The sequence below is a fragment of the Ochotona curzoniae genome, unplaced genomic scaffold, assembly GCF_017591425.1.
Source record: "Ochotona curzoniae isolate NIBS_2020 unplaced genomic scaffold, NIBS_Ocur_1.0 scaffold_1852, whole genome shotgun sequence".
Classification (NCBI taxonomy): Eukaryota; Metazoa; Chordata; class Mammalia; order Lagomorpha; family Ochotonidae; genus Ochotona; species Ochotona curzoniae.
The window spans coordinates 27,664-51,137 of NW_024467087.1; the positions used below are offsets into that span (position 1 = coordinate 27,664).

The window sequence follows — 23,474 nt, forward strand, 5'->3', positions numbered from 1 at the left end:
TAGATTGTGGAAGTGACCCGAGACAAATTAAGTGCAAAGCTCCACTTGGGGCTCAGGAAGTGTTTTTTTTTTTTTTTCTGCCAATAGTTCCCAGCTAACTTTTCAAGTGCAACCAGACATGTGACGAAATGTGGTTGAGAAACTTTGCATTCATTTTTTGCAAACTTAATATCATAGGAAAGTAGTTCAAGCTGGCTTTGGGACTGAGCACTAACACCTGTAATGCTGTGGAAACTGCATCTCACGGATTTGCTTGGAAGACTGTACAACATCTGGCACATTACACCTCACCCTCCAGTAGCTGATTTAAGTTTAAGAAACAAACAAACAAACTTGGAGCTTGACATGATGGCTCAGTGGCTAAAATCCTAGCCTTGTACACGCTGGGATCCCATATAGGTGCTGGTTCTAGTCCTGGCAGCTCCACCTCCCTTCCAGCTCCCTGCCTGTGGCCTGGGAAAGCAGTTGAAGATGGCGCAATGCTTTGGGACCTTGCACCTGCATGGGAAACCTGGAAGAGGCTCCTGACTCCCCGCTTCGGATTGGTTCAGCTCTGGCTGTTGCAGCCACTTGCGGGAGTGAACTAGCAGACAGAGCATCTTTCTCTACGTCCCTTTCTCTCTGTAAATCTGCCTTTGCAATACCTTTTTTTTTTTTAAACAAACATTTGGAACATGTGAACACAGAAACATACCAGGACTCCATCACTGGTACATTTGCTGAAAGCAATCCTACGCCATGCTTTTCTTTGGCTTGACACTTCAAATAAGATCCAACTTGCTTATCATGCCTGACCAATGCCCAGCCCTCTCTGCAATCTCTCTTACCACGTAGGCTCCAATAATCACAGGCCTTGGGACACACTAAGTACATTTCCACTGCAGCTATTCAGGTTTTGGGTCCTTGACTGCAGCCGTCTTCCCCTGTTTTCTTTGTTCACCCCAGTGTCTCCTGCTCTGCTCTCCTCAGCATCAGCACTCTATCTGACCACCCTGGCTATTTCCTCCGCTCTCCCAGGAAGCACAAAGATCCAAGCTGCAGCCCTATGTTCCTTGTTGTAATTCTGCATCAACCTTGAAAAACTGGAAAGTACCCTATGAGAGGCTGCAGAGTACTGCGCACACAGTCTATGCCTGCAAGGTAACACAGCAGAGCAGGACAGTTGGCCCCTACCTACTTTGTGCAAAATCCTCCTCCACCGCTTTTCTCTCAGGACTCCATCACTGGGAACACCCAGCTATGTGCAGTGCCAGGAAACAGCACAGTTTTCCACCCTTTGTTTATCTGACTCCCTCTGCTCCCTCTGCCTGGAGGACATTCAAGGCATTATGTGTTGGGACGATTTGAACCGGCCTGTGCTTGCACATCCAGGCAGCACGCTTGTTGCGAGCAGAGCTGTCTCTTGTTCGTGTGGGCCATGCTTCACCACAGGAAAGGTACTGCCCAAGTTGTTGCTGACTCAGAGTGACCCTTCTTGATCACGGAGACAACAAAGTTAAATGGTAAGCTCTCTGCGCTCCGAGGCAAAGGTCTGAAGGTTCCAGCTGGGGCTGCTGCCCTCTCCATGTGCATTAGACCAAGGTCACAGGCTCCACTGACATTGCCTTCCCAAGACGAAGGCTGCTGCACACCCACGCTGCCGTTGTTTGCTCCAGAACCTCAGCCCTGCATTGACGCCTTACCCTTTTGTGGCCTCCAGGTCTGCTGGAATGTCATTCCTCTCATCCAGGACGGAAGTGGTCAAGGTGGCACCGGAGCTGAGGGAGGAAGCCTCAGAGCAAAGGCCCAGGGCCTCACCTGCCTGGCTGCTTTCTCACAGGAAGGGGGAGTCGCATCTGTCAGTGAAGTTAGCCTTCTCACTCTTTACACAAATGCCACTGTGTATGACAATGTCATGTCAATCTTGGACATGACCTTAGCACCTGAGTTCAAAACTAGTCACTGCTCCTTGACCAACTTTGGATCCCTAGGGCAGTCTGTTCCTGGCTGCGGACTCCACAATCTTTGCCTGACTGACACCTCAGGGTTACCAGATGTGCCACGCCCCCACGGAAAAAGAATGGCCATTCCCACTGGTGAACTGGTAGATGAAACAGGGAAGAATCCTTGGAATATTCAACTGATTCCCATCAGAATTTTGTGCCTCCGGGGACCCTGTTCTTCCCAGTTTCCTGCCATATATTCCCTGGTAGCAGGATCTGTTTCCAAGCTCTGCCTGCCTGAGCCCTCCCCTCTATCACTATTCCACTCCCTCCTTCCAGCCCCCTCTACTGTTCACCTCAGCTTGAGTCAATGTAGGGTGATGCTAGACTGTCTGGACCAGAAAGCTTATCACCTGTCCCTTTTCTCTGCACTGGATAGGTAGGTCCAACTCCAGGCTGGGTCCCTCCCAGGCTTTCCTGTCCTGCTGTGGCCTCCTGATTGGAAGAAGGCCTGGAGCTGGCAAGTGTTAAGGGGACTCCTAGAGTGCTGGGGCTGAGACTGACCCTGCAGACTGTCTGACAACAGAAAGATCATGGGGAAATTGCCCCGCTCTTACCTTACAGGCAGTGGTCCAGGCTTGCAGGATGGAGAGCTGCCACTATCCACCTCTTGATCTTCCAGGAAAGGGATGAGGCCAGCAGCTAATCCCAGGCTATGGAAGGACACCAGGCATGGTCTAGGTTCATTACTACTGAAATGCCAGGGCATCCTGATACCTGGGACAGTGTAGCATAGTACTTGAGGTCATGCTTCTGGCTTTGCTGCCTCCCAGGCATATTACCTGACTTCTTTTGGACTTTAATTTCATCATCAGTGAATTAGGGAATAAGAGTCATCATATCTGCTTCATAAGTATACTGAAAAGAGTAAGTGAATACATAGATGCCAAGAACTTTGGATAATGTCTGAACTGTACATATAGTAACACCTTCCTGTGTCAAAGGGCCATGTGACCATTTGGACAGCTCCTCTGTCTCCACCCAGTTGATACAGATTTTGTGGGAGGAGCACCTTCAGCCTTCTCAAGGCTAAGCTTCACTGTCTATGTAAAACAGGCTGACATGAACAGGACACTCCATTAGCTGCATAAGCCTGTGTGCCCTCCACTTGAATAAGACACTTGCTGAACTAAACAAAATCAGCAAAATCTAGAAGAGTCTTCAGATTACATGTTATAGAGAGACTTGACTTCACTTTAAGGAAGCCTAGGAGAAAGCAAGGACTTGTAGCATAGTTCTTCCTTCTGGTGGAAGCCCCAAGGACCGAATCCGCTCCCATGACCCTTCCTTGGAGCTGCTCAGAGACAGTGGTTGTAGAGGCTGGATCTAGACATCAAGGCTCTGGATCTGGGAAGCAGATGACACTAGTAGAGTTAGGGAGGGGATGAGGCTCCTGATGGGCTTGGAGAAGTGCAAGCAGCTAGACTTTGGAGAGAGGAGGGCTTTGGGAAGGGGCTAGGGGGCTGGTATGTTGCAGTTATAGCAATCTGCAGACATGCACCCATTCATCTGCTCTGAGTCCTGAGGGTCCTAGCAGAATTTGCAGCCAAACAATCTGCAGGAGCATCTGTACATGCAACCTTGCTACCCAAAGATGACTCGGAATCCTTTGGGCACAGCTGCGAAAGCAGCCTTGAGTCCACCCAAGCCCAGGAGCCCAGAGCAGAACTGGGGCTGCTGCTTTTCCCTTCACTGAATCTCATATTAAATGTGGCCAGACACTGAACTTATCTGGACAATAAGATGCTGGACTTTATGCTAGGTATATGCTTGCAATGAAGGAATCTCAACTGAACTTGAACTGAGGTTATGCAGCAAGGTGGAGGAATCCACTATGGGGGGAGGGGTGTGGGAGGGGTGGGGAGAATCCCCAGTGCTTATAAAACTGTATCACATAATACAGTGTTAATAACAATTAAAAAAAAAAATTTTAAAAGTGGCCAGAGCAGCGGTTCAGAACTGGTGAACTATCGAAACCACTCGAGCAGGACCCTCGGAGCATGCCCCACATCGGGGACCTGGGATGGGTGGGAGGCTGGGTGGGGCTTCTCCCTTTGTTTCTCCCCTAACCCCAGATACAGGGGGAAAATGATGATATTAGTGTGAAAACAATGGTCTTACCCACTTTCCTGTAGCCCTTGAACCTTTGTGTCCTAATTAACTATGTAAAGTTTGCCAAAAATAAAGAAAAAAATGGGAGAAAAAAAGAAAATCTATAACATGTGCACCCATATTATTCCATCCTGTACTCACGGCAGACATCTTAAAAAATAAAAAGTGGCCAGAGAGGGGAGTGAGGCAGGAAAAAGGAGACCTTGGGGCTTCTGGAAGAGAAAGAAGAAAGCAAAACCAAAGGGCCTCCTAGCTGGTCCTTGGGGCCCAGGCAAAAAGTAAGGCACCAATTTGTGCTTCATTCAATTAGTTCGTCCCTTCACACACTTCACTCGTTCTACCTGCCGAATACTAGCTCCATATGGAGGTTGTGACTCCAGCTGTGGGCGAAGCCTTGCACCTACTCTAGTAGAGCTCAAGAGCCAGTGGCAGCAGGTAGAAGAAGGAACCCATCTCAAGCTCTGGCAAGTCCAAGAAGCAGTGGAAAACCCAAGGACAAAGGACAAAGGATGTGGTAGGGAGCATGGGCAAAGCAGTAGACAGGAGCCCAGGAACTGACTAGTGTCCCACCCCCAGCAGCACAACTAGTTGGGCAACTTAGCCCTGAGCTGTCACCAGGAATATGACCGAATCCACCTCCCCAAGACAGCTCACCCTCCTCTTTCAGAACTGATATCATCTGTTCCAGGCAAGGACCTTGGAGTTCCAGATCCCATGGTGTTTTCATTCAACTGGGCAGTCGGCCTATTCAGGGGGAAAAGAAGTATTTATTGACTTTGAATGTCTAGGGAAAAGGCATCCAGGACTGGAAACACAGGTCCATGACTGCCACCCTACACAGCTGTGCCCAGGACTTAAGCAAGCTCAGTAGACTCTGGCACTAAATATTTCTGTGTTTTTTTGCAAATGTGATGGGCTGAAACAAGAGTGGATCTGGAAAACACAGCAAAGTGGTAGCTCATGAGGAGAGTACTACACTAAAGTGCAAACGGCCAACAAAGCAAGGGGCCACTAACAAGTGACAGGAATCAGAGTCATCACTCAGCCATGTGGGATCCCCTTCCATATTCCTGTTGTTCAGAGCCTGGCTGGAGGTTTCAGTGTTATACATTAAGAAGATGGGTCAGTGCCTTCTTTATATTTTTAAATTTATTTTATTTGAAAGGGAGAAAGAGGGATGGAAAGAGAAGAGGGGAAGGGAGAGGAGTTGAGAGAATGAAAGAGGTGACAGGAGAGGAGAGGTAAGGAGAGGCGAGGCGAGGCGAGGTGAGGAAAAGAGAGGAGAGGGGAAGGAGGAGAGGAGACGGGAGGAGGAGGAAGGATAGGTTGAGGGGAGAGGAGAGGAAAAGAGATGAGAAGGGGAGGAGAAGAGGGAGAGGAGAGCACAAGCGAAGGGGGAAGGGATGAAGAAGGAGAGGAGAGGGGAGAGAAGAGAGAAGGGGAAGAGGGAAGGAGAGGACCTCATCCACTGGTCAACTCCTCAGTAGCCTGGGTTGGACCAGGAAGAAGCCAGGAGCTTGGAATTCAACCTGTGTCTCACGTGGGTGGCAGAGACCCAAATTTTTGAGTCACCACTTGCTTCATTCCCAGGTTGCACAGTAGCAAGAAGCTGAAATTAAAAATGGAGCTAGGACTCAAACCCAGGTTGTATCTGTCGGCTCTTATTCATTATTGACTAACAGATCCCATTATCCTCTGACCTCCTCCTGCCCTTGCTTTGCCCTGGCCATTGGCAGATTGCTATGTCCTGCAGTAACAGCACATTGAGTGTAGCAGATTCAGGTCAACGAAAGAAACTCAGTGTGGGGCAATGATCTGGCCTATTGTTTGGGTCTGCTCTGCAACTGGTTCCTGAGAGGTCTTGGCAGGACTTGTCCTCTCTGGGCCTCATGGATTCATTCCTTCAACAGACAGCCATTGCAGATTTGCAAGGCGATGGGCACCAGATACCATAGTTGGAACAGGACAATCCTGGTCTCAGCTCCATCCACTGAGCCTGGACCAAGAGCCACAGATGCCTTTCCGGTGGGTGCATGTGGGTTCTGAATTCTCAGGATGAAGCATGCTCCCTAGACAGACTTACCTCCCAGAGTCTATGTCCGGGCCCTTGGAGTCCTGCTCACCAGCCAAGTATCCGGGCTCCCTGGGTTGAAGGGTCCCTTTGTCACATGAAGATGACCTATAAAGGAAACATGTATAAGTTAAGTGTATGATAGTCTCCCAACTGCTTAGGTAGGCGCAGTTATATCATCTTCAGATGCCAGCTGATCCCAAGGAGCTTATAACCTGCCATTAATGTATTAGACCATTCATAAAACCTTATTACCAATAACTGACTGGAGGAATAGTCTGTTCTGATGATTTTACATGCTTCACCTCTTCACATCACGTTCATGCCATGGGCACATTGTTATCCGTGCCGATTTTCTAAACAAGTACATTGAGGAACAGAGTGTGAGCAAGAAAAGAACTAGGATTTCCCAGACAGTGTAACTTCAGAGCTTTGGAATCTATTCTATCACAGTATAGGGCTGATCCTACCATCCTAGTGCAGCCCCTCTGTTCTGTTCGAGATCATTGTCAAATACAACATTAACAGTCACGTCATCATCTCAGCCCACTTCCTTGCCACCTGTCCTTCCTTGTCCCTCCACTGCCTATCCCGTTCTCTGCACTTTCCAGGTCTCCTCATCTTTTCCTCTTTTTCTTGGCTGTCTACAAATAAACCTTATCATTTATTCATCAATAAATATGAAGTGTGTCTGGTAATGCTCCCTTGCCCCCTAAGCCTATGAGTGAGTATAGTGGGTTATTAGGCAAAAAGTTGTAAGGCAGGAGTAAGTGCACCTGCCTGCAGTAAGTGCACCTGCCTGCTATCGACTTGTCTTAACTTGCTCTCAACCCATTTTTCAGAGACTAACTAATCATCTCAGAGAAGCTAAGGAAACAGCTTCCAATGTTGCCATATCATACCCATCACATTGGGTGACTCCAGATCATTGCAGCAACAAAGACTCTTGCACTCATATTCTGAGCCAATGCTTGTGCTAGGATGCAGAGAGAATGTAAACAACACTGGCTCTGCTCTATAGATACTCAGAGTCTGAATGGATGATTGTGAGGTGGAAAAGAAACATGGGCAAGAAAGGAATCGCAGAACAGAGGGCTTTTGTAGTGAGACCAAACAGCACACAGGGGAAAAGACATCCAGGGAATAGTCCATGGCCTTCAGGGAGAAGTCCAGGGAGGCAGAACCTAAGGCTAAGAGTGCACCAGTCTGTCCAAGGCTTCATCTGTTAAGGTACTAAGTCCGGACTGCAGAATTTGAGTGGGCAAAAGGAATGACATTGTTCTTCACGACTTCCGCCTTCCAGGAAGAGGCAGTGTGGAGACAAGAAAGTAGAAAAAGGCTGCGGACAGCTGGCCAAGTGATAGTGGAGACCCACACCAGAGAGGGCTGTAGTGATGAAAACATCTCGAAGAAAAAATACACGGAAAGGAAAGTGGGGTTCAAGGAGGAGTCAGAAGGACCGGTCAGGAACCAGCATAGTGGACTGTGGGGGGTGATCCAAGAATTCTGCTCTGCACCTCATGGACCACATCATTCTGGCACAGCAATTGTCCAGTGACTTAAGTGGGTGCTGCATACCTGGTACCCCCTACTACTATGGCTGACCAGTCTTAGCTTCAGGGATGCTCAAGGCTGAGCTGTCACACCTGAGAGCTGCTGGCACGCTACAGCGTGGTCAGCACAGATGACCAGGCTCACACTCGCATCTGTGCCTGCCCTTATCCCCCGCTGGACAGACAATGCAGCTTATGGTGGGTGGTCTCCAAGGCTGAGCCTACCTCGCATAGCCCAAAGCATGTGCTCTGTAACAGAAGCAGAGACCCCAGGCAACCCATGTCTCCAACCCACCTTGTTAGCCATACAATGGGAGAACTAGCTCCCAGGCTGTGGAGGGGGCAAGACAGCAGCAAGGCCACCATACCTCATGTCCTCCAAGTCTGGGGCTACCAGGCAGAGTCCTGGCCTGAGTGTCATGAGCTGCAGGCAAAGAATCTCCTTACCTCTTGAACTGCAGGCCAAAGGAGAGACCCGGGAATTACTGGTGAGAAGGCCTTCTCCTGCTCCATGCACGCTGGGCATCTAACGCTTCCTCTGTAGCCTCTACCTAGCACACTGGGACACCCAGACCCATTGCCTCCCACCACTTCACACCATTTGTTCTCGTTTTTTCTTTGATGTGGAGCCCTCTTGGTGCTCCACAACACAGACAATATAGGGTGAGGGGCACTAGCCTCCCGGTCCCAGCTTGAGCCCAACTTCACCTCAGGCATATGAAGGAGACTTCCGGGTAGAAATGTGATCTCTCAGCGCTGATGTCCCATGGGAGCTGCCACCCATGGGGTTGTGTGTGAGGCCGACAGGGATTCAGAGCTCATGAGCAGATGAGGATTCATGGGCATGAGATGCCGAGGAAAGTGACAGACCAGATTCTGAGGGGATGTGCCTAGGCATCCAAGAACTGAAGCTCATGGCGGGGGTGGTGAGCGTGGGGCTAGGAGCAATGCAGTACTCCCAGGCAGGCCACTCTGGACTGTGTCTGATGTGCTGCCCTGCTGCAGACCCTGACACCTATCAGATTTGTGCAAGGTGTTGTCCGGGACTGCAGAGAAACTAGAGCTCCTACACCAGATCTTCCTCGGTCTGTGCAGGGAAGCCCAAGTTCCCCTTTGGGAGCCAGTCCGAGTCATGTTGTAAGTCCTCGCACCCACAGGAGATGTCTTAAATACTAACAGCAGACCTGGTCTTGCGGATGGAGGCCTTGGGGGTCTCACGCAATGTGGCTGGTTCTTTGGGAAAGCCATTCAGCAGTCCCAGGGGAGGAAGGATTGATGAGCAAGGGTGAAGGTAGTGAGGCAGTGAGGCAGCTAGTTCGGTGACAGCTCTTCAGCTGGTGGCTGCCTTCAGCCTAGACCAGGAAGGCATGGAGGACTGGGGCAGCAGCTTACTCACTCTGTTCCCTTGCCTCCTCCTTGGGAAAGGCTGTCCCCCTGAGCCCTATCCCCCTTGAAAGCCAGTCTTGACTTGGATCATGATGATGACCTTGGTATTGATTGCAGTGTCATGTATGACAGCACAAAGTCTCTTACTTTGGGCCCACTCTACCTCACTAAAAGCATGTAGTCCCTTGGAGATGTTAACAGGTAAGTGAAACCGATTTTCTCACTGGCATTTCTGGTTGTGTCAGTGAGGAAAGGGAACATGTTACCAAGTCCCTGTGACTGCCCAAGCTATTGCCCCTCTCTCACTATTTCCTTCTCCTTTGTGTTCCCCCGAGTAATCAATCCCCTTCTTAAAGACTAAGCTCAGATGGCACCTATTCAGGGGTTGGGTTGTGTCTTTTCAAACCCCTGAGATGTATGACAAATTTAACCAAAGTAAGATGAGATCAACACTGCAGTTGGGTGAGCCCCCATCCAGGTGTCCTGGAGGGAAATTTGGATCCAGGGAGACATACAGAGGCAAGACAGCCATGTGAAGACCAAGGCAGAGATTAGGGTAATACGATCGCACGCCATAAGAACACTGACGACTTTCGGGAACAGAAACTAAGGGAAAGGCATGGAACAGGTTCTCCCTCAGAGCCTTGAGAGGGACCACAGCCATGCCAGTACTTTGATCATGGCCTCACAGAGTCTACAACTGTGAAAGAATAAATACAGGTACTTTAACCTCCAGTTTTTAGATAACACATTACAGCAACCCCAACAAACAATTACAAAGAATCTTCAGGAACCTCATTGAGGAGAATGCGGGCAGCATAGCAGTTACCATGGCCATCTAACATATCAGAGGGTCAGCTCAGGTTCCAGTCCCATGCTCCTGACTCCAGTGAGCGGATTCCTGTCCTACCCACCTGGCAGACCTAGACTGAGTCCCCAGATTCCAACAACAGCCAGACCCAGCCCTGAGCACTGCGTGCATTCGGAGAATGAAACACACGTGGGAACACTGCTGCACAGTTAAATTTTTTTAAAAAATGGGCCCAGCACGATAGTGTGGTAGTTAAAGTCCTCGCCTTGCTCGCACCGGGATTCCATGTGGGTGCCGATTCTAATCCCAGCAGCTCCACTTCCCATCCAGCTCCTGCTTGTGGCCTGGGAAAGCAGTCGAGGACGGCCCAAAGCATTGGGACTCTGAACCCACGTGGGAGACCTGGAAGAGGTTCCTGGCTTTGGGTCGGCGCAGCACCAGCTGTTGCGGTCACTTAGGGAGTGAATCATTGGATGGAAGATCTTCCTCTCTGTCTCTCCTCCTGTCTGTATATCTGCCTTTGCAAAAAATAAATAAATAAATAAATAAATAAATAAATAAATCTTGAAAGAAAAGAAAATTCAAAGAAAAGAAGTTCAGAGAGAATGGATATTATAGAAAAAAACATACATTGATTTCAAATTTGGGGACACCAAAATAAGGTTGTTTTCTAATACCATTTTTCACAAACTTTTTGAAGTCCCCTCATTAATTCTAAGAAATTTTGCAGCATGTCCTCCCTGATAACGCGCCCCCACCACCAGCTTCACTACTTCCTAAGACCTTCAACCACAGAGAAGTATAGTCCAATCCAGTTCAGTTTTCAGCTGGGCTGATAAATGCTGGAGGCTAGGAACGGTGGAAGGTTGCACACCCTTGAAAATCACTGAATGTGTTCTGAATCCCAACGCCAAGATGACTGGTGAGGAAATGTCCAGCGTGGCAGCTGTGAGCTGAGGCAATGCAAGTGGAGAGGAGCTGTGGTAGGAGGCAATGTCTTCTCACTGTCCTCAGTCCCATTTCCCCAGAGGGCCAGCAGATGGCAATGTTGGTCCCTCCTTGCCTTTGAAGAGGGGCCTGCAGGCCCCAGGATACCAGTGCCTAGGACTGTACTTTCAATGTATTATTCCACTTAGAATCGGGACAGCCTTTCAAAGCAGGTGTTATTGCTCTCCGTACTTTAGACTTTGCTCAAGATCATACACCCAGTAAAGACAGGATTTTGGCTTTTAGTCACTGCTCCCCAGTTACGTTGCCAGGGTGCGCTTTTCTATCTACAGAGACAGAGAACCAAAGGAACCTGACCAGAGAAGTGTTCAGGTAGGACCAGTTTTAAAGGGGGTATCTCAGTTTGCAGATGGATGGGAGTTAGCAACAGCTGCCCTTTTGGCTGTAGTTAGTGGCCAGGGCATGACCAGGACTTGGGAAGGGGCAGGGTTATGATATTCGCCCATCCCACCCTTTCCCAAGAGAGGTAGAGTTAGGCTGAATTACCGCTCCGCATCAGCCACGCTCCTCACACAGCCAGGGAGTCAGCAAATGCGGGAAGAGGTACTGATGGTGGATGCCAAGCCTGGTGCAACTGCTAATGGGGTGGGTTCAGAAGAAAAGGATCCTGAGGACCAAAATTAGCCAGCACCTCACCTGGAAGCAACCTGGATGGCTTTCAAGTATTTTGTGGCTGCAAGATCTGCAGGAGCAAAAGCTACATAAACCTTCAAAGTGAGCCTCTTACTGGGAATTCGAACCCCTGTCTCCAGCCATCGTGACCAGCCTCTATGGCACACTTCCGGCAAGGTGGGACTTGTGAGATGCCAGTGTGTACAACACTGTCTGGTCCTGCTTCCATTCCTCAGGGCCACATAGGAAACTCAATTTTGTTTCCTGTCCTAAGCATAGGAGCTCTTTAAAGACCCCAAAGCGGTAGCCTTGGTCCCCATGTTTGTTTTTCCCAGGCTGAGAACTCCAGGCAGTTCATGTGTTCCCCAACCCCCAAATTTTGGAGTGCCTTGCTAACTTAACAAAATAAGCATTGCTTACTTTGCCCTTCTCTCTCAGTGCTGCAGCTGGTTCCATCCAATTGCAGGCCATTTTCATTTGCTCCCTTGGAAATGTACAGGTTACCTTCTTGGGCACTCAAAGCAGACCATGGCTCTACAGGCAAGACACTCAGGCACCAAGGCCTAAGGTAACTGCCACCTCTTCCCAAGCCCCTGAGTCCTGATCTTTCAAGCCATGCAACTGCTCCAGGCTGTCATTTTCAAGCCTCTTCCTTGGTCAGCTCCTGCTTTTTGTTGAATTGTGTCTCCTCCACCCCTTGCCCACATGACAAGCTGAACTTCTAACCCCCAGTACCTGAGTGTGACCATATTTTGAGGAAGGGCCTTTCCACAGCTGATCAAATTCAAGTGGGGTCATTAGGGCAGACCCCAGCCCAGTGTGACAGGCGTCACCGTGCAAAGGGAACATTGGGACATGGAGGCACACGCACAGGAAGGAGAGTGCATAAACACCCAGGGAAGATGGCCACTGCTGAGCCACGCCCTCATCATGGTCACTGAGCATCCTGCCCTCATAGCCCAGGAGGAACCTTGACCCAAAAGGAACCAGAAAAGGGAAATAATATTTCTGTTGTTTTAAACCCCCAATTTGTGGTGCAGTCACTCCTCAGTATCTGAAGAATGCTGTTCCCAGGGTTCCCTTATACAAAATGGCATAGCATTTGCAAAGAACCAACAGACGTCCTCACACGTACTTTAGGTCATCACCAGATGGCTCACAATACCCAGTACAAGTGCTTTGCAAACAGCTGTTGCATTGCTCTGTCTAGAGAATCATAACAAGAATGCTATAATATTCAGTATATATACAATTTCTCCATTTTTTCTTATCTGCAGTTGATTTAATCTACATGTATGGAACCCATTTCTGGAGGGTCGACTGTACTTTGTTATGACAGCCACCTTATTGTGATAGCCAAATGATATGTATTAACTAGCAACAGGAGGGCCAGGGTGGTAGCCTAGAGGCTAATGTCCTCGCCTAGCATAAGGGGGCCAGTTCGTGTTCCTGCTGCTCTACCTCCCATCCAGCTCCCTGCCTGTGGCCTGGGAAAGCAGTCGAGGACAGCCCAAAGCCTTGGGACCCTGCACCCATGTGGGAGACCTGGAAAAAGCTCCTGGTTCCTGGCTTCAGATCGGCTCAGCTGTGGCTATTGTGGCCATTTGGGGAGTAAACCAGTGAACTGAACATCTTTCCCTCTGTCTCTCCTTCTCTGTAAATCTGCTTTTCCAATAAAGAGCAATAAATATTTTAAAAATATATCCACCGGAATTCTGGAATAAATGTTAAAATGCCATTTTAACCCAAAACAGAACACAACATAATTCTCCTACATTGTTACTTAAAAAGTATTTGAAACCACTTATAGCATTTTAAAAAAAAATTTTAAAAGCAAGATGCAATGAAAGACATATACTGTTTGTGTCCCTGAAGAATTGTGTTGAAAGACCAATCCCTAGAACCTCAGAATATGATGGGATTCAGAAACAGGTCCTTTAAAGAGGTGATGCAGTTAAAAATAAGATTGCAGGGCCTTGCACGGTGGCCTAATGACTGAAGTCCTCGCCTTGTACGCGCAAGGATCCCACATGGGCGCGGTTCTAATCCCAGCGGCTCCACTTCCCATCCAGCTCCCTGCTTGTGGCCTGGGAAAGCAGTCGAGGACGGCCCAGGGCCTTGGGACCCTGCACTCATGTGGGAGACCTGGAAGAGCTCCTGGCTCCTGGCTTCGGATTGGGTCAGCACCGGCCGTTGTTCTCACTTGGGAAGTGAGTCAACGGATGGAAGGTCTTCCTCTCTGTCTCTCCTCCTCTCTGTATATATGACCTTCCAATAAAAAAGAAATAAATCTTTTAATAAAAGATCGCTAAAATGGGCCCGATGTGGTAGCCTAGTGGCTAAAGTTCTCATCTTGCATGCACCAGGATCCCATATGGGTGCCGGTCGTGTCCTGGTGGCCCTCCTTCCCATCCAGCTCCCTGCTTGTGTTCTGGGAAAACAGTCGAGGACGGCCCAAAGCCTTTGTGACCCTGCACCAGCATGGCAGACCCAGAAGAGGCTCCTGGCTCCTGCTTCGGATGGGCACAGCTGCGGCCGCTGTGGCCACTTGGGGAGTGAATCAATGGATGGGAGAGCTTCCTCTCTGTCTATCTGATTTTCTAATAAAAACAAAATAAATGTAAAAAAAAAAAATAAAAGATGGCTAATACAATGTGACTAATGTTGTTATGGGAAGAAAACATCAAGACACAGGTGTACTCCCAGGGAAGCCCCTGTGAGGACACGGAGAGAGGAAGCCATATGCCTGCAGCTCTGAATTGCAACCTCCATAACTGGGAGGGAATACATTTCTATTGTTTAAGCTGCCCAACGTACAACCCTTTGTCATAACGTCCCTTGCCCCCATATCCCAACCACCAACGAATCTGCTAGATGCTGCCTTGTAGAGATCTGTCAGATCTTCCTTTGCATAACTTCAGAGGGTCTTAACAACAAAGGCTGCTTGAGGATCAAGAGGATGGAGTCACAGGTCTGCGGACGACAGTGGAAAAGTTTGAGGTCCCAATGGCATCAGGAGACTCAGGACAGCCCCTGGAGCCTGAGACGTGAGCTACAGGGCCAGACACCCTGCTCTTCTGGTGTCACACTGGTGTAGCTCTTCGCAGACCTGGGTCTGGGCAAAGCTCTCAGAGCAGTCCGGTGCTTTAAACATCCGCAACAAAGATGCTGGTGCTGCCTCCAGTGCTGAGCACCATTCAGCACCAATCATAAGCAGGTATAGATCTCTCTTCCTCCCATGAAAACAGAGCACTGCTATCTTCTTGAATACCCTGGGCTCGGAAACCAGGGCCAATCAAGGTCTTGCCTCAAGTGAGATCATCAGCACGCAGCCTGTCCAGTCTGTCACCTGGCAGACCCTTCCTGGCTGGTAGGCCCTGTTGACAGTACCCACCTGGCCTCCTGGTTCCCCACAGGACTGGGCACACTCAGCGTGCATTCAGTCCAAATCGCTCGAGACACTTTGATCCTGGCAAAGAAGGCAGCTGTGAGTGGCACAAAGCCTCCTTCACTGCCAGGTTGAACTTGGCCAAGTTACAGTGGTGCCACGAGCAAGCCTACCAACAGCAGCCAACATTGTGGCAGCTGGCCTGCTCAAGCTCCAGTGCTGCTCCTTTCTCTCCAGGTGTTGTGCTGCTACCAGGCTCAGTGGTGCAAGGGTTAAGGTGACCCAGATAAGTACTAAGCAGATAAGAACCAAGTACTGTCTCCCTGGAGGCCACATTGTTTTACTCCTTTCAATCCTAGCACATTTAGTAAGTTGGGTACTTGCCGATTTGTATGCTTCATCCTGTCACTGGACACAAGGGGGCATGGGCCGTGAGCTCCAGCTGGAAAAGTGCCTGCCAAGGAGGTTGATTACCTGCTCATGCCAGGGAGAGGCCTTGCAGGCGCTGATGCTCTCTGACTCTTCTCAGAAGGCCTGTCCTCATCCACCACTTCAACCCTGTAGGCAAGAAAAGAAATGGCCTGAGTGGTCTTCCTGGTTGTCCAGGAGCTTGCTGGCCTTCTAAGGCTTTGCTTCCTGCGGTGGCTAAGTGGTCCAGCACTTCAAGGTCAAGGTCAGGAAGGTGACCCAGGCTGGGGAATCAGAAACTCCAGATGACGACAAGCAGTGTACTGAGGTAAACAGTGTACCCCAAAGTTAATGTCCCCAGGGAATCTGAGACTATGCCCTTATTTAGAAATATAACAGTGCCTTTTATCCACAGTCTGACTTTTGCGTAGTTTCAGCTAACTGTGGTCCAAAAATGTATGATGGAAAATTCCAAAAGTAAACAAACCCTAAGTTTTAAACCACGAGCCATGTGGAAGTTCATGCAGCAATCTTATGCGTCCTCACTCTCTCCCACCTGAGCAATGACTCATCCCTCTGTCCAAAGCATCTACAGTGCACATGTGCCCACCTCCTAGATATAACAACTGTGTTCCAGTCACCCTTATTTTTACCTAGTCATGACCAAAATTGGAAGGGCAGCAATGCCTAGGCGGTATCAGACCATAAAACCCTGTATATACAGACATGTGCTAATCCCCACTTGAGGCATCCTGAGAACATGGAGAGAATCATCTTTGCACAGGTAATGACGGATGACATCCTACCAGATTGAGGTGGGTCCTAAATCCAATGACTGGCGTCCTTTTGAGCAGGATTGCCAGCTGGGAGAGAGTCCCGGGGCAGTTCCTTTACTAGGAGCCCCAGAAGGACCCGACCCTGCCAACGCTTTGAGCTCAGCCTCCTGCTCTGCCCAACATCTCAAAAGCAGCCAGATCTGGTATTTTGAGCTTCCTTGTGACAGCAGCTACTGGAAGCTAACACGGCCATGGAGAACACAGCTGTCCCTGTGTCCGCTTTGTGCTGCCGCCACCCCGGGTCAGCGTCATCCAGTCAGTCTTTCTGATCTTCCAGCATGTTAAGCTTCATGCCTTTGCACTGGCTTGGCCCTCTGTCTGGAACATTTGTCTCTTCCTTGCTTTGCAGACCTCAGCTTGCTGTGCTACCTCATCACCGAGACCAATGCTCCCAAAATCCAACTCTCTAGTAGTTTCTTCTGTGTAATTTCTCCAATATTTTCCTCAGCCAATGACACTCCTTCCTCACTTGGCTGAAGTGTGATGACATCCTGATCAATTCCTTTTAAACTGCACGCATCATTTAGCGCCCATCTATAATGTCATAATCAACTCCCACAGGAATTTGTCTTCGTGTCTCTTGTCATGCTCCTAGGTGAGAGCAGAGAGTGGGGCAAGAAGCATAAAGATATTTTATGGGGCTGAGACTAACTCCAGAGGCTCCCCAGCTGATGGAAGGAAAGCTCCTGATGACGAGTCTGTGGAGCAGCTTTCTGTGGTGGGACAGAAGGAAGGATTGAGAAACAGCTCCTTGTTAGAACCCAGCGAAATGGGAGCATGAGCCACAGCTGCCTCAACACACACCACCACAGCCCGCCGGTGGCCCAGCTGCAGCCGAGCCCTCTGGGCACCTCTGGCTGCAGACAGCAGGCCCACCGTTCCCCCTTCTCTCACCAATGCCCACATTACCCCATGGCTGACAAGAGGCCTTATTCATTACCAGCCAAAAACTCCCCTTGGTGACACTTACCTCTTGGCGATAAATGGTGCCTGTGTGTCTTGGGTAGGGCTGTGAAAAAGGATGCAGAACAGTGACAGATTGGGCAGAGCCCGTGAACAAATGGAACCCTGACTATGGTGCCTCAGAAAGTCCCAGGCCTCTCTCCCATCCCCAGCACCTTTCCTGCCGTGATGGCAAGAGCTAGGCCTCTCTGTTTTCTGGAACATGTAGCTAAGACTCCCAGAAGGTCAGGCTAGGAGGACCAATGGGGTAGGTCCTTCAACTAATGCTTTCACCAGCCAGAAAAGACTGGAGTATTAAGGAAAGAGCAGCTGTCCCACAACATGGAGCCAGCTAGTGGCCCAGCCGGGACCCTGTACCATATACCTTACCCACTGCTCTTCTTGGCAGCTGACAGGACATAAGAGTGTTCTCGTGAGGCCGTCTTCCTCAACACACTGCTGGCAGCCTCTGATCTGGGGTGACACGGGATAGGGACACTGGTGGGGATCAAGCTAGATATGAGTACATGCTAAAGATGACTCAGGCTCTCCTGAGGCAGTCAAGGGGAAGGAAGTCAGGTTTGCACCTGCTCCAAGTACTAGTCAAGAGAAAGATAGCAACTAAAGAAGGTCAGCATGGGGTATACTCTTCTTGCCAACCCAGGAAAATTGGTGCTAGCATCTCGATGACCTACAGATGAAGAATTTGAGGCTGAGGAACATTAATGTCTTACCCCAGAACACACACAGGCTCAGTGGTGGGACAGAAATTCAATGCCAGGTAGCTCCAGGGCTCCTGATTCTTGGATGTATCTGCCCAAGCCTGGCAACCCATGGCATGGAGGGCTCTCCTCTTAGGAGGCTTCTAGGGTTGCCAAGGGAACTGCGGGGGTGGGGATAAGGTAACTGTGCTTCCTGAGCCAAAGATGAATCAGTAGATGTTTAGACTGCAGACACAGCAAGGGCAGATCTTTAGGTCTGCAGGGCCTACGTGCTGCCCTGGTCCCTTGGTACAGGGTGGCAGAGAGGCAAAGGGGAGAAACAAATGGTACTTGCATCTGTAGCAGTCCCAGGAGTAACAAGACTTGCCAGGGAAAGGGGGAGAGATGAGAAAGCAGGGCACCCATGGTGCCTGCGGGGGTGCCCAGAGCCCTGTTACCTCCGTTTCTGTTCATCTGCAGAGAAAGGGACCTCCTCTTCTTCAGCAACTCCTGATGCTGAGCTGCGTCTAACGTTGTAGGGCGCCCTGGTGGGGCAGGAGTGGGGTGGGGGAGGTGGTAAGGACACATTTTTCCCCACCACCCCCATGGTTCCAGGCCGAGCTGCCACTACCCCAGCAGCCTGACTTTCACCACCACCACTACACATGGGTGTTGCCACCCGCAGAACCAGCTCCACTCCCTCCCTGCTGAGATCCTGCTTCCCCAGAAAGAGGTCCCAGGCACTCCATGGCACGGATGATGCAGGGCATGTGATAGAAAGATGTGGCATAGCTGATATCTGCATATACATCTCATGTGTGTGTGCAAAGCTCCCCTCCCTCAGAACGCCAAGGGGAGGGCTTTGAGAGGCACCTCAAGAGGTAAGCCAGAAAAAACCCCAAAGGTTCCTATTTAAGAAGGGGCCAAGGTTCAGGCACAGGATGCCATCCTGACAGGCTACCCGGATCCATAGCATCCAGAGATCCTGAGGTCAAGAACGCAGCACAGGCGTCCCGGAAGCAGCCAGCCAGAGCCACGACTCCCTAACCCTTTTTGCAAACCGGTAGGGCTGCTTCTATAAGCTTCCTGCAGGCCCTCAGGTCACAAGGGTAGTCAGCATGGCCATCTGATGTTCTGGGCCTTGTCACTCCCTGCTGGGTCAGGCCAGGCCAGTCCTTGGCCCATGATGGGAGGGGAGTAGCCAGCTGACTCTGGTGTGCTTGTGCTCAGTGCTTGGGCTTGTTCCTTACAAGAAGGAACGAACTGGGGCTGGGATGCATACTCACAGCTTCTTGTAATCCTCGGTGGTCATCTTATAGCCAGAGGAGGGGGCACGGCCAGAGGCAGCAGAAGCTGCTTTCACCAGAGCAGCATCACTGGAGAGGCAAACAGTTTCAATAGGCTCACCTGCTGCTCTCAGCCTTCCAGGTCTGCCTGCACAGCTCAGCCTCTCTTCCCTGTGCTTTCAGCCCTGTCATGCACCGTGAGCTGTGCCACCCTGCGGCCATGAAGCAGACACAGCCAAACAACAAGGTGATGGTGTGGTGGGCTCCTGCCTGTGTCTTTGCTTCCCTTCTCCCAGCCCCTTCCCCGCCCCCCACCCAACATTTTTGTTGTGCTGGGTATGCAGGTTCAGCCTCATGCCAGGTGCTAACATAGTATACTGCCTGGGCCTTCTGGGAAAAAAGTCGGCTACGGTACATAGTTCAACGCCATCCACAAGTCCAGAGGGTCAGCTGTCAGACACAGGGGACTCTGGACACAGGCCCTCCCAGGTTCTTCTCTGTCTCAATGACCAGAGCGAGAGGATTGGCCCCAGAACTCACAAATCAACCTGAAGGCCTGCAGGCCCTGCCATGCAGCTGAACTGCATCCCACTGAATCTCATTTTTCCTGGATGGTCCTGCACTGGCCCATGCAGGAGGTGAGCTGCCACCTCCACCCCTTGACAGGCAAATTCCTTCATCTGTTAGGAGCCTGTGCTAGGTCTGCACACCTCTCCCCTGCCTGGCTGGACAGCACCCAATAGACACACCTTTTCGGAGCTCCGTTGGGCTTGGAGAAGTGCTGCTGGGGCTGGGATGAGCTGTCTATGGGCTTGGTGAACACTCCCCTAGAAGAGACCCCAGAAGATGCTTGTGAGGGGCTGAGACACAGGGGATGGGGGAACATGGAAAGGCAGACAGAGTCCTGTGATCACTTACCGGATGATGTAGCCAGTGGGTGCCCTTGTGTTTGGAAGCCTACCAAGGGAAGAGGTGGAAAGAGAAATGGGGCTGCATTGGAGGGCTCAGGTTGCCCTGCTTTATCCCATCTGCACTTACAGAAAAGGAGGTGGGTTGACAGTAGTCCAGGAACTCCCACGCCCTTAACCCAGCTGCTTGCCCTGCTCTGCCTGTTTTGTGCTTCCTGGGGGAAGTGCCCATGGCTGACTCCTTGGTGAGCAGGTCTAGCATGCCCTCATTGACGACAGTTATTCAGGGAGGTTGTGGTACACAGCTGGGTGTTTGCTCCAGAGGCAGTGGCTCCAAGGTTGGACTTCCCACGGCCTTGGTGAATCCCACAATTCCCCAAGACAAGCTCTATTCTCAGGGTTGAACTTGTTCAGCCTGGAAGATCCCTGCTTAAATGTCTTGGCAGGCAGAAGAAAGCTCAGAAGGGTCCAGCTGCTAGTTCCTTCCTACTCCTCTACAGCTTTCCCTCTTTTAGCCCCTTAGAGGTTCACATTGCAAGTCTTGAAGGAAGTTTGCCACCAAAGAATATGGCCCTGGCTTGCTTAGTTAGCTGGAAGGCATTAAGCACTGGGAGCAGGGGCTTCCTGTTTGGCAGCAATGGAGGTGGCTCAGAGGACTCACAGGGGAAGGCCAAGAACACCAAACACAGAGCTGTTGGCAAGTGATGGTCAGAGTTCTGATTTCTAGGCTTGGGGGCAGGCAGGCGATTTAGGGTATTTCAAGGAGTCTTCATTACAGTTGAGTGAGGTGAGAAGGACTCAGGATGGACAGTCCCTCTACCCAGCCATAGAAAAGTTTTAGGCTGGAACAGAAGATGTTGGGTCTAAGGGCCATGCGGAGCCCTGGCTAGTATTTGTCCATCTCCACAGACTCTGTCCTTAACAGGATATAGCCTCCTGCAGGTGACTGAGTTGCTGGAATGCTTGGAGGGAGTCCCAACAGAGAAAAGTCATGTCCCCCATTTTAGGTACATAGCAGAGGCTGACTGTGGCTCCTGGCTGGGTCCCCTGGAAGGCGCTATGTAGACCTCAAGGGAGCCCAGCTCTGGCCCTGACTCAGTGCCTTAGCAAGTGCTTTCCCAGTGCATCTCCAAGCAAAAGCCTAGCGTGACAAGGCACCTTCCCTTCGCTTCCCTTCCAGCTGCTGCCACCACCGCTACTGGCCCCCGAGAAGCCCTTGCACTGCACCTACCACCAACAGCCAACTGTTTGGAGCACAGACTAAAGTAGGATGTGCCTACAGTTTACAGTGCCCTAGACACTGGTACAGAAAAGTCTTTGAAATAAAAGAAGCCAGGCTCCTTTGGTCATCTGTCAAAGTCTGCTGTTCATTGGAGGACACCTGCAGCACACACATGAGACTTCCTGGCCTGCTGGTCACTGAGTGTGCTCAGCAGTCAAGAGTAACTGCAGAGGTGAATTCATGTGGAACTCTAAGCACCTTGGAGACCCTGTGGAGCGGGGGGAGGGGCTTTCAGAATAGTAGTCTTCCTCTCCATGATAATGTGGATCCCAGGTGAAGTCGGAGCTGTACAGACCCAGCAGGGAAGCCAGCTCTCCCCACGGCCACATGACATGACTAGCAGCCTGGACCTAGGCACTCCTATGCTCTTTTCCCCACCATTCCTGTGCATTTCAAACGATTCACGGCAGACGCTCCAAGCCCCTGTGCAACATGGCCTCCCTCCACGGCCTCCTGCTGCAAGAGAGATCCTGGATGCCAGCCACTGGACAGTACGTCTTACCTGGCCTTTGACATCTCCCCAGCTGATGAAAAGGAAGTGGCACGAGTCCGGCATGAGGGCAGCTCACTGGAACAAAATAGAGGTCCTTCAAGAATGGTTCCCAGGTTCCCTGCCACCTGCTACTCCATGGCTTCCCTCTTCCAGGGCGCCTTCCAAGTCTCTCCTTTCTCTTCTCTGATTCATCCCCACATGTGCATGGGCCACCCTGGGACCTATCCTCTGCATTCCGCAGCTGCTGTGTGAGCACATGGCCTAGCTGAGCACTGAGTGGTGGAAGTCCCTCAGCAGCCTTGGGTATGGCTGGGCCCTAGCCTCCCCATCATCCCCCCAGACCTCTTGGACTTACATGTTGCGACCCTCCGATTCATCGTGCTTGGTGATCCAGCTCTTGTCACCCTTCAGTGTAGTTCGCACTTTCATCTGCCTGAGCACGTTATTGCGTTCCTCCTCGCCTGGTGGCAGAGGCTTCCCTGGCAGGGCCAAGGTCAAGCAGCCTCAGAAAGTAAGCCCGAGGACCCTGATACCTCCCAACATGCTGCTCTCCCGTGGCCACCCAGACAGTGCCCGTGGCTCCCGTCAGGTAGGCCTACAAGGTGGCAGACACGCTTGAAGCCCGGGCCTCACCTTTTGTGTTGCCTCTGAGAGCTGAGATACTCATGGTCCTTATGTTGCAGATCCCTCCTCTGTGGTATCAACGGCGCTCCTAGCAACAAGGGCGGGCAAAGCTTGTCACTTCATGGAGTCACTATGTAGGTCCTGGCATGCCAAGACCAGGGACAAAAATTGGTGAAATCCTGGCCAGTGGAAAGGTGCCAGGGAACAAGCAGTCGCTGGATCTGGCCCAGCCAAGTCTCCACCCACATGTCTGCCCAGGGCTGCACACCCGGAGAACATGGAATTCATGGGCAGAACATGAACCTCCTGAAGAGTGCTAATGACCAGACTCTGGCCCCAAGGCCGGGGAGTAGAGGAAGCTGGTAACAGGGAAAGTGGGTGCTGGGGACTTGTTGTTCTGGAGTTAATTTGCATCCCTTAGAAACTGGCTAGGTCAGCTGAGCACTCGGAGCTGTCTCAGTTTCCTTGTTTATAAAATGGGACTATGGAAGTGCACCTTTCAGGGTGGCTGTGAGGACAGAATGTGTACTGAGCCTAGTACCACCTGGCACAGCAAAGCTCACCAGACCATGGAGCAGGGCCTTTCCATTTCCTTGTGCTGGGAGGGGGCTATTTGGCAGTCCCCAGTCAAGCAGAAGAATGGCCTGATGGTGTGTAGCTGATCTGTCTTGAAGTAAAGAGCAGGGGCCCGCTGGCATTTCCCAGGAGCCTTCTAGGAGCACACCAGGACATCATGGTAAGGGTGCCCATTGCTAGCCTGTACCACACCTGCCACGGGCTCTGCTATCCCCCCTGCCTCCACTTGGATCCATAGCTGGGGCTGATTAAAGAGAGATCATGCTGCTCTCCGAGGCTTACACAGCACCATCAAGGCCATCTCTGCAGAGGGACGGCTAGGGTGAGAGTGTGGGAGACAGAAGGCACAGGTTAGGAGTCTGCTCACTGACCAGCTCCTTAGACCTCAAAAGAAGAGCTGATGGCTCAGTGTGTGAGCAGGACCCTGAGTTGTGCTGACCTGGTCCCAGGGTGAGGCAGACTCTCTCTTCCAGGCCTTGCACCCCTGGGCCTGTC

General features: G+C 50.9%; 1 protein-coding gene across 1 annotated transcript in view; it reads right to left on the minus strand.

Moving 5' to 3' along the window:
* Nucleotides 1-22,446, minus strand: part of ZNF185 (zinc finger protein 185 with LIM domain) — a 40,992-nt gene extending 18,546 nt beyond the window's left edge. Inside the window, exons 1-13 of the mRNA XM_041000034.1 lie at nt 22,413-22,446; nt 22,135-22,258; nt 21,789-21,854; nt 20,015-20,053; nt 19,846-19,923; nt 19,097-19,186; nt 18,269-18,355; nt 17,500-17,583; nt 17,138-17,176; nt 15,398-15,481; nt 14,930-15,004; nt 6,178-6,273; nt 2,540-2,635 (exon numbers count right to left, since the gene is read on the minus strand). Of these exons, the coding sequence (XP_040855968.1) occupies nt 2,540-2,635; nt 6,178-6,273; nt 14,930-15,004; nt 15,398-15,481; nt 17,138-17,176; nt 17,500-17,583; nt 18,269-18,355; nt 19,097-19,186; nt 19,846-19,923; nt 20,015-20,053; nt 21,789-21,854; nt 22,135-22,258; nt 22,413-22,446 (992 nt within the window). The remainder of the gene's footprint in view (nt 1-2,539; nt 2,636-6,177; nt 6,274-14,929; nt 15,005-15,397; nt 15,482-17,137; nt 17,177-17,499; nt 17,584-18,268; nt 18,356-19,096; nt 19,187-19,845; nt 19,924-20,014; nt 20,054-21,788; nt 21,855-22,134; nt 22,259-22,412) is intronic.
* Nucleotides 22,447-23,474: the final 1,028 nt, after the last annotated feature.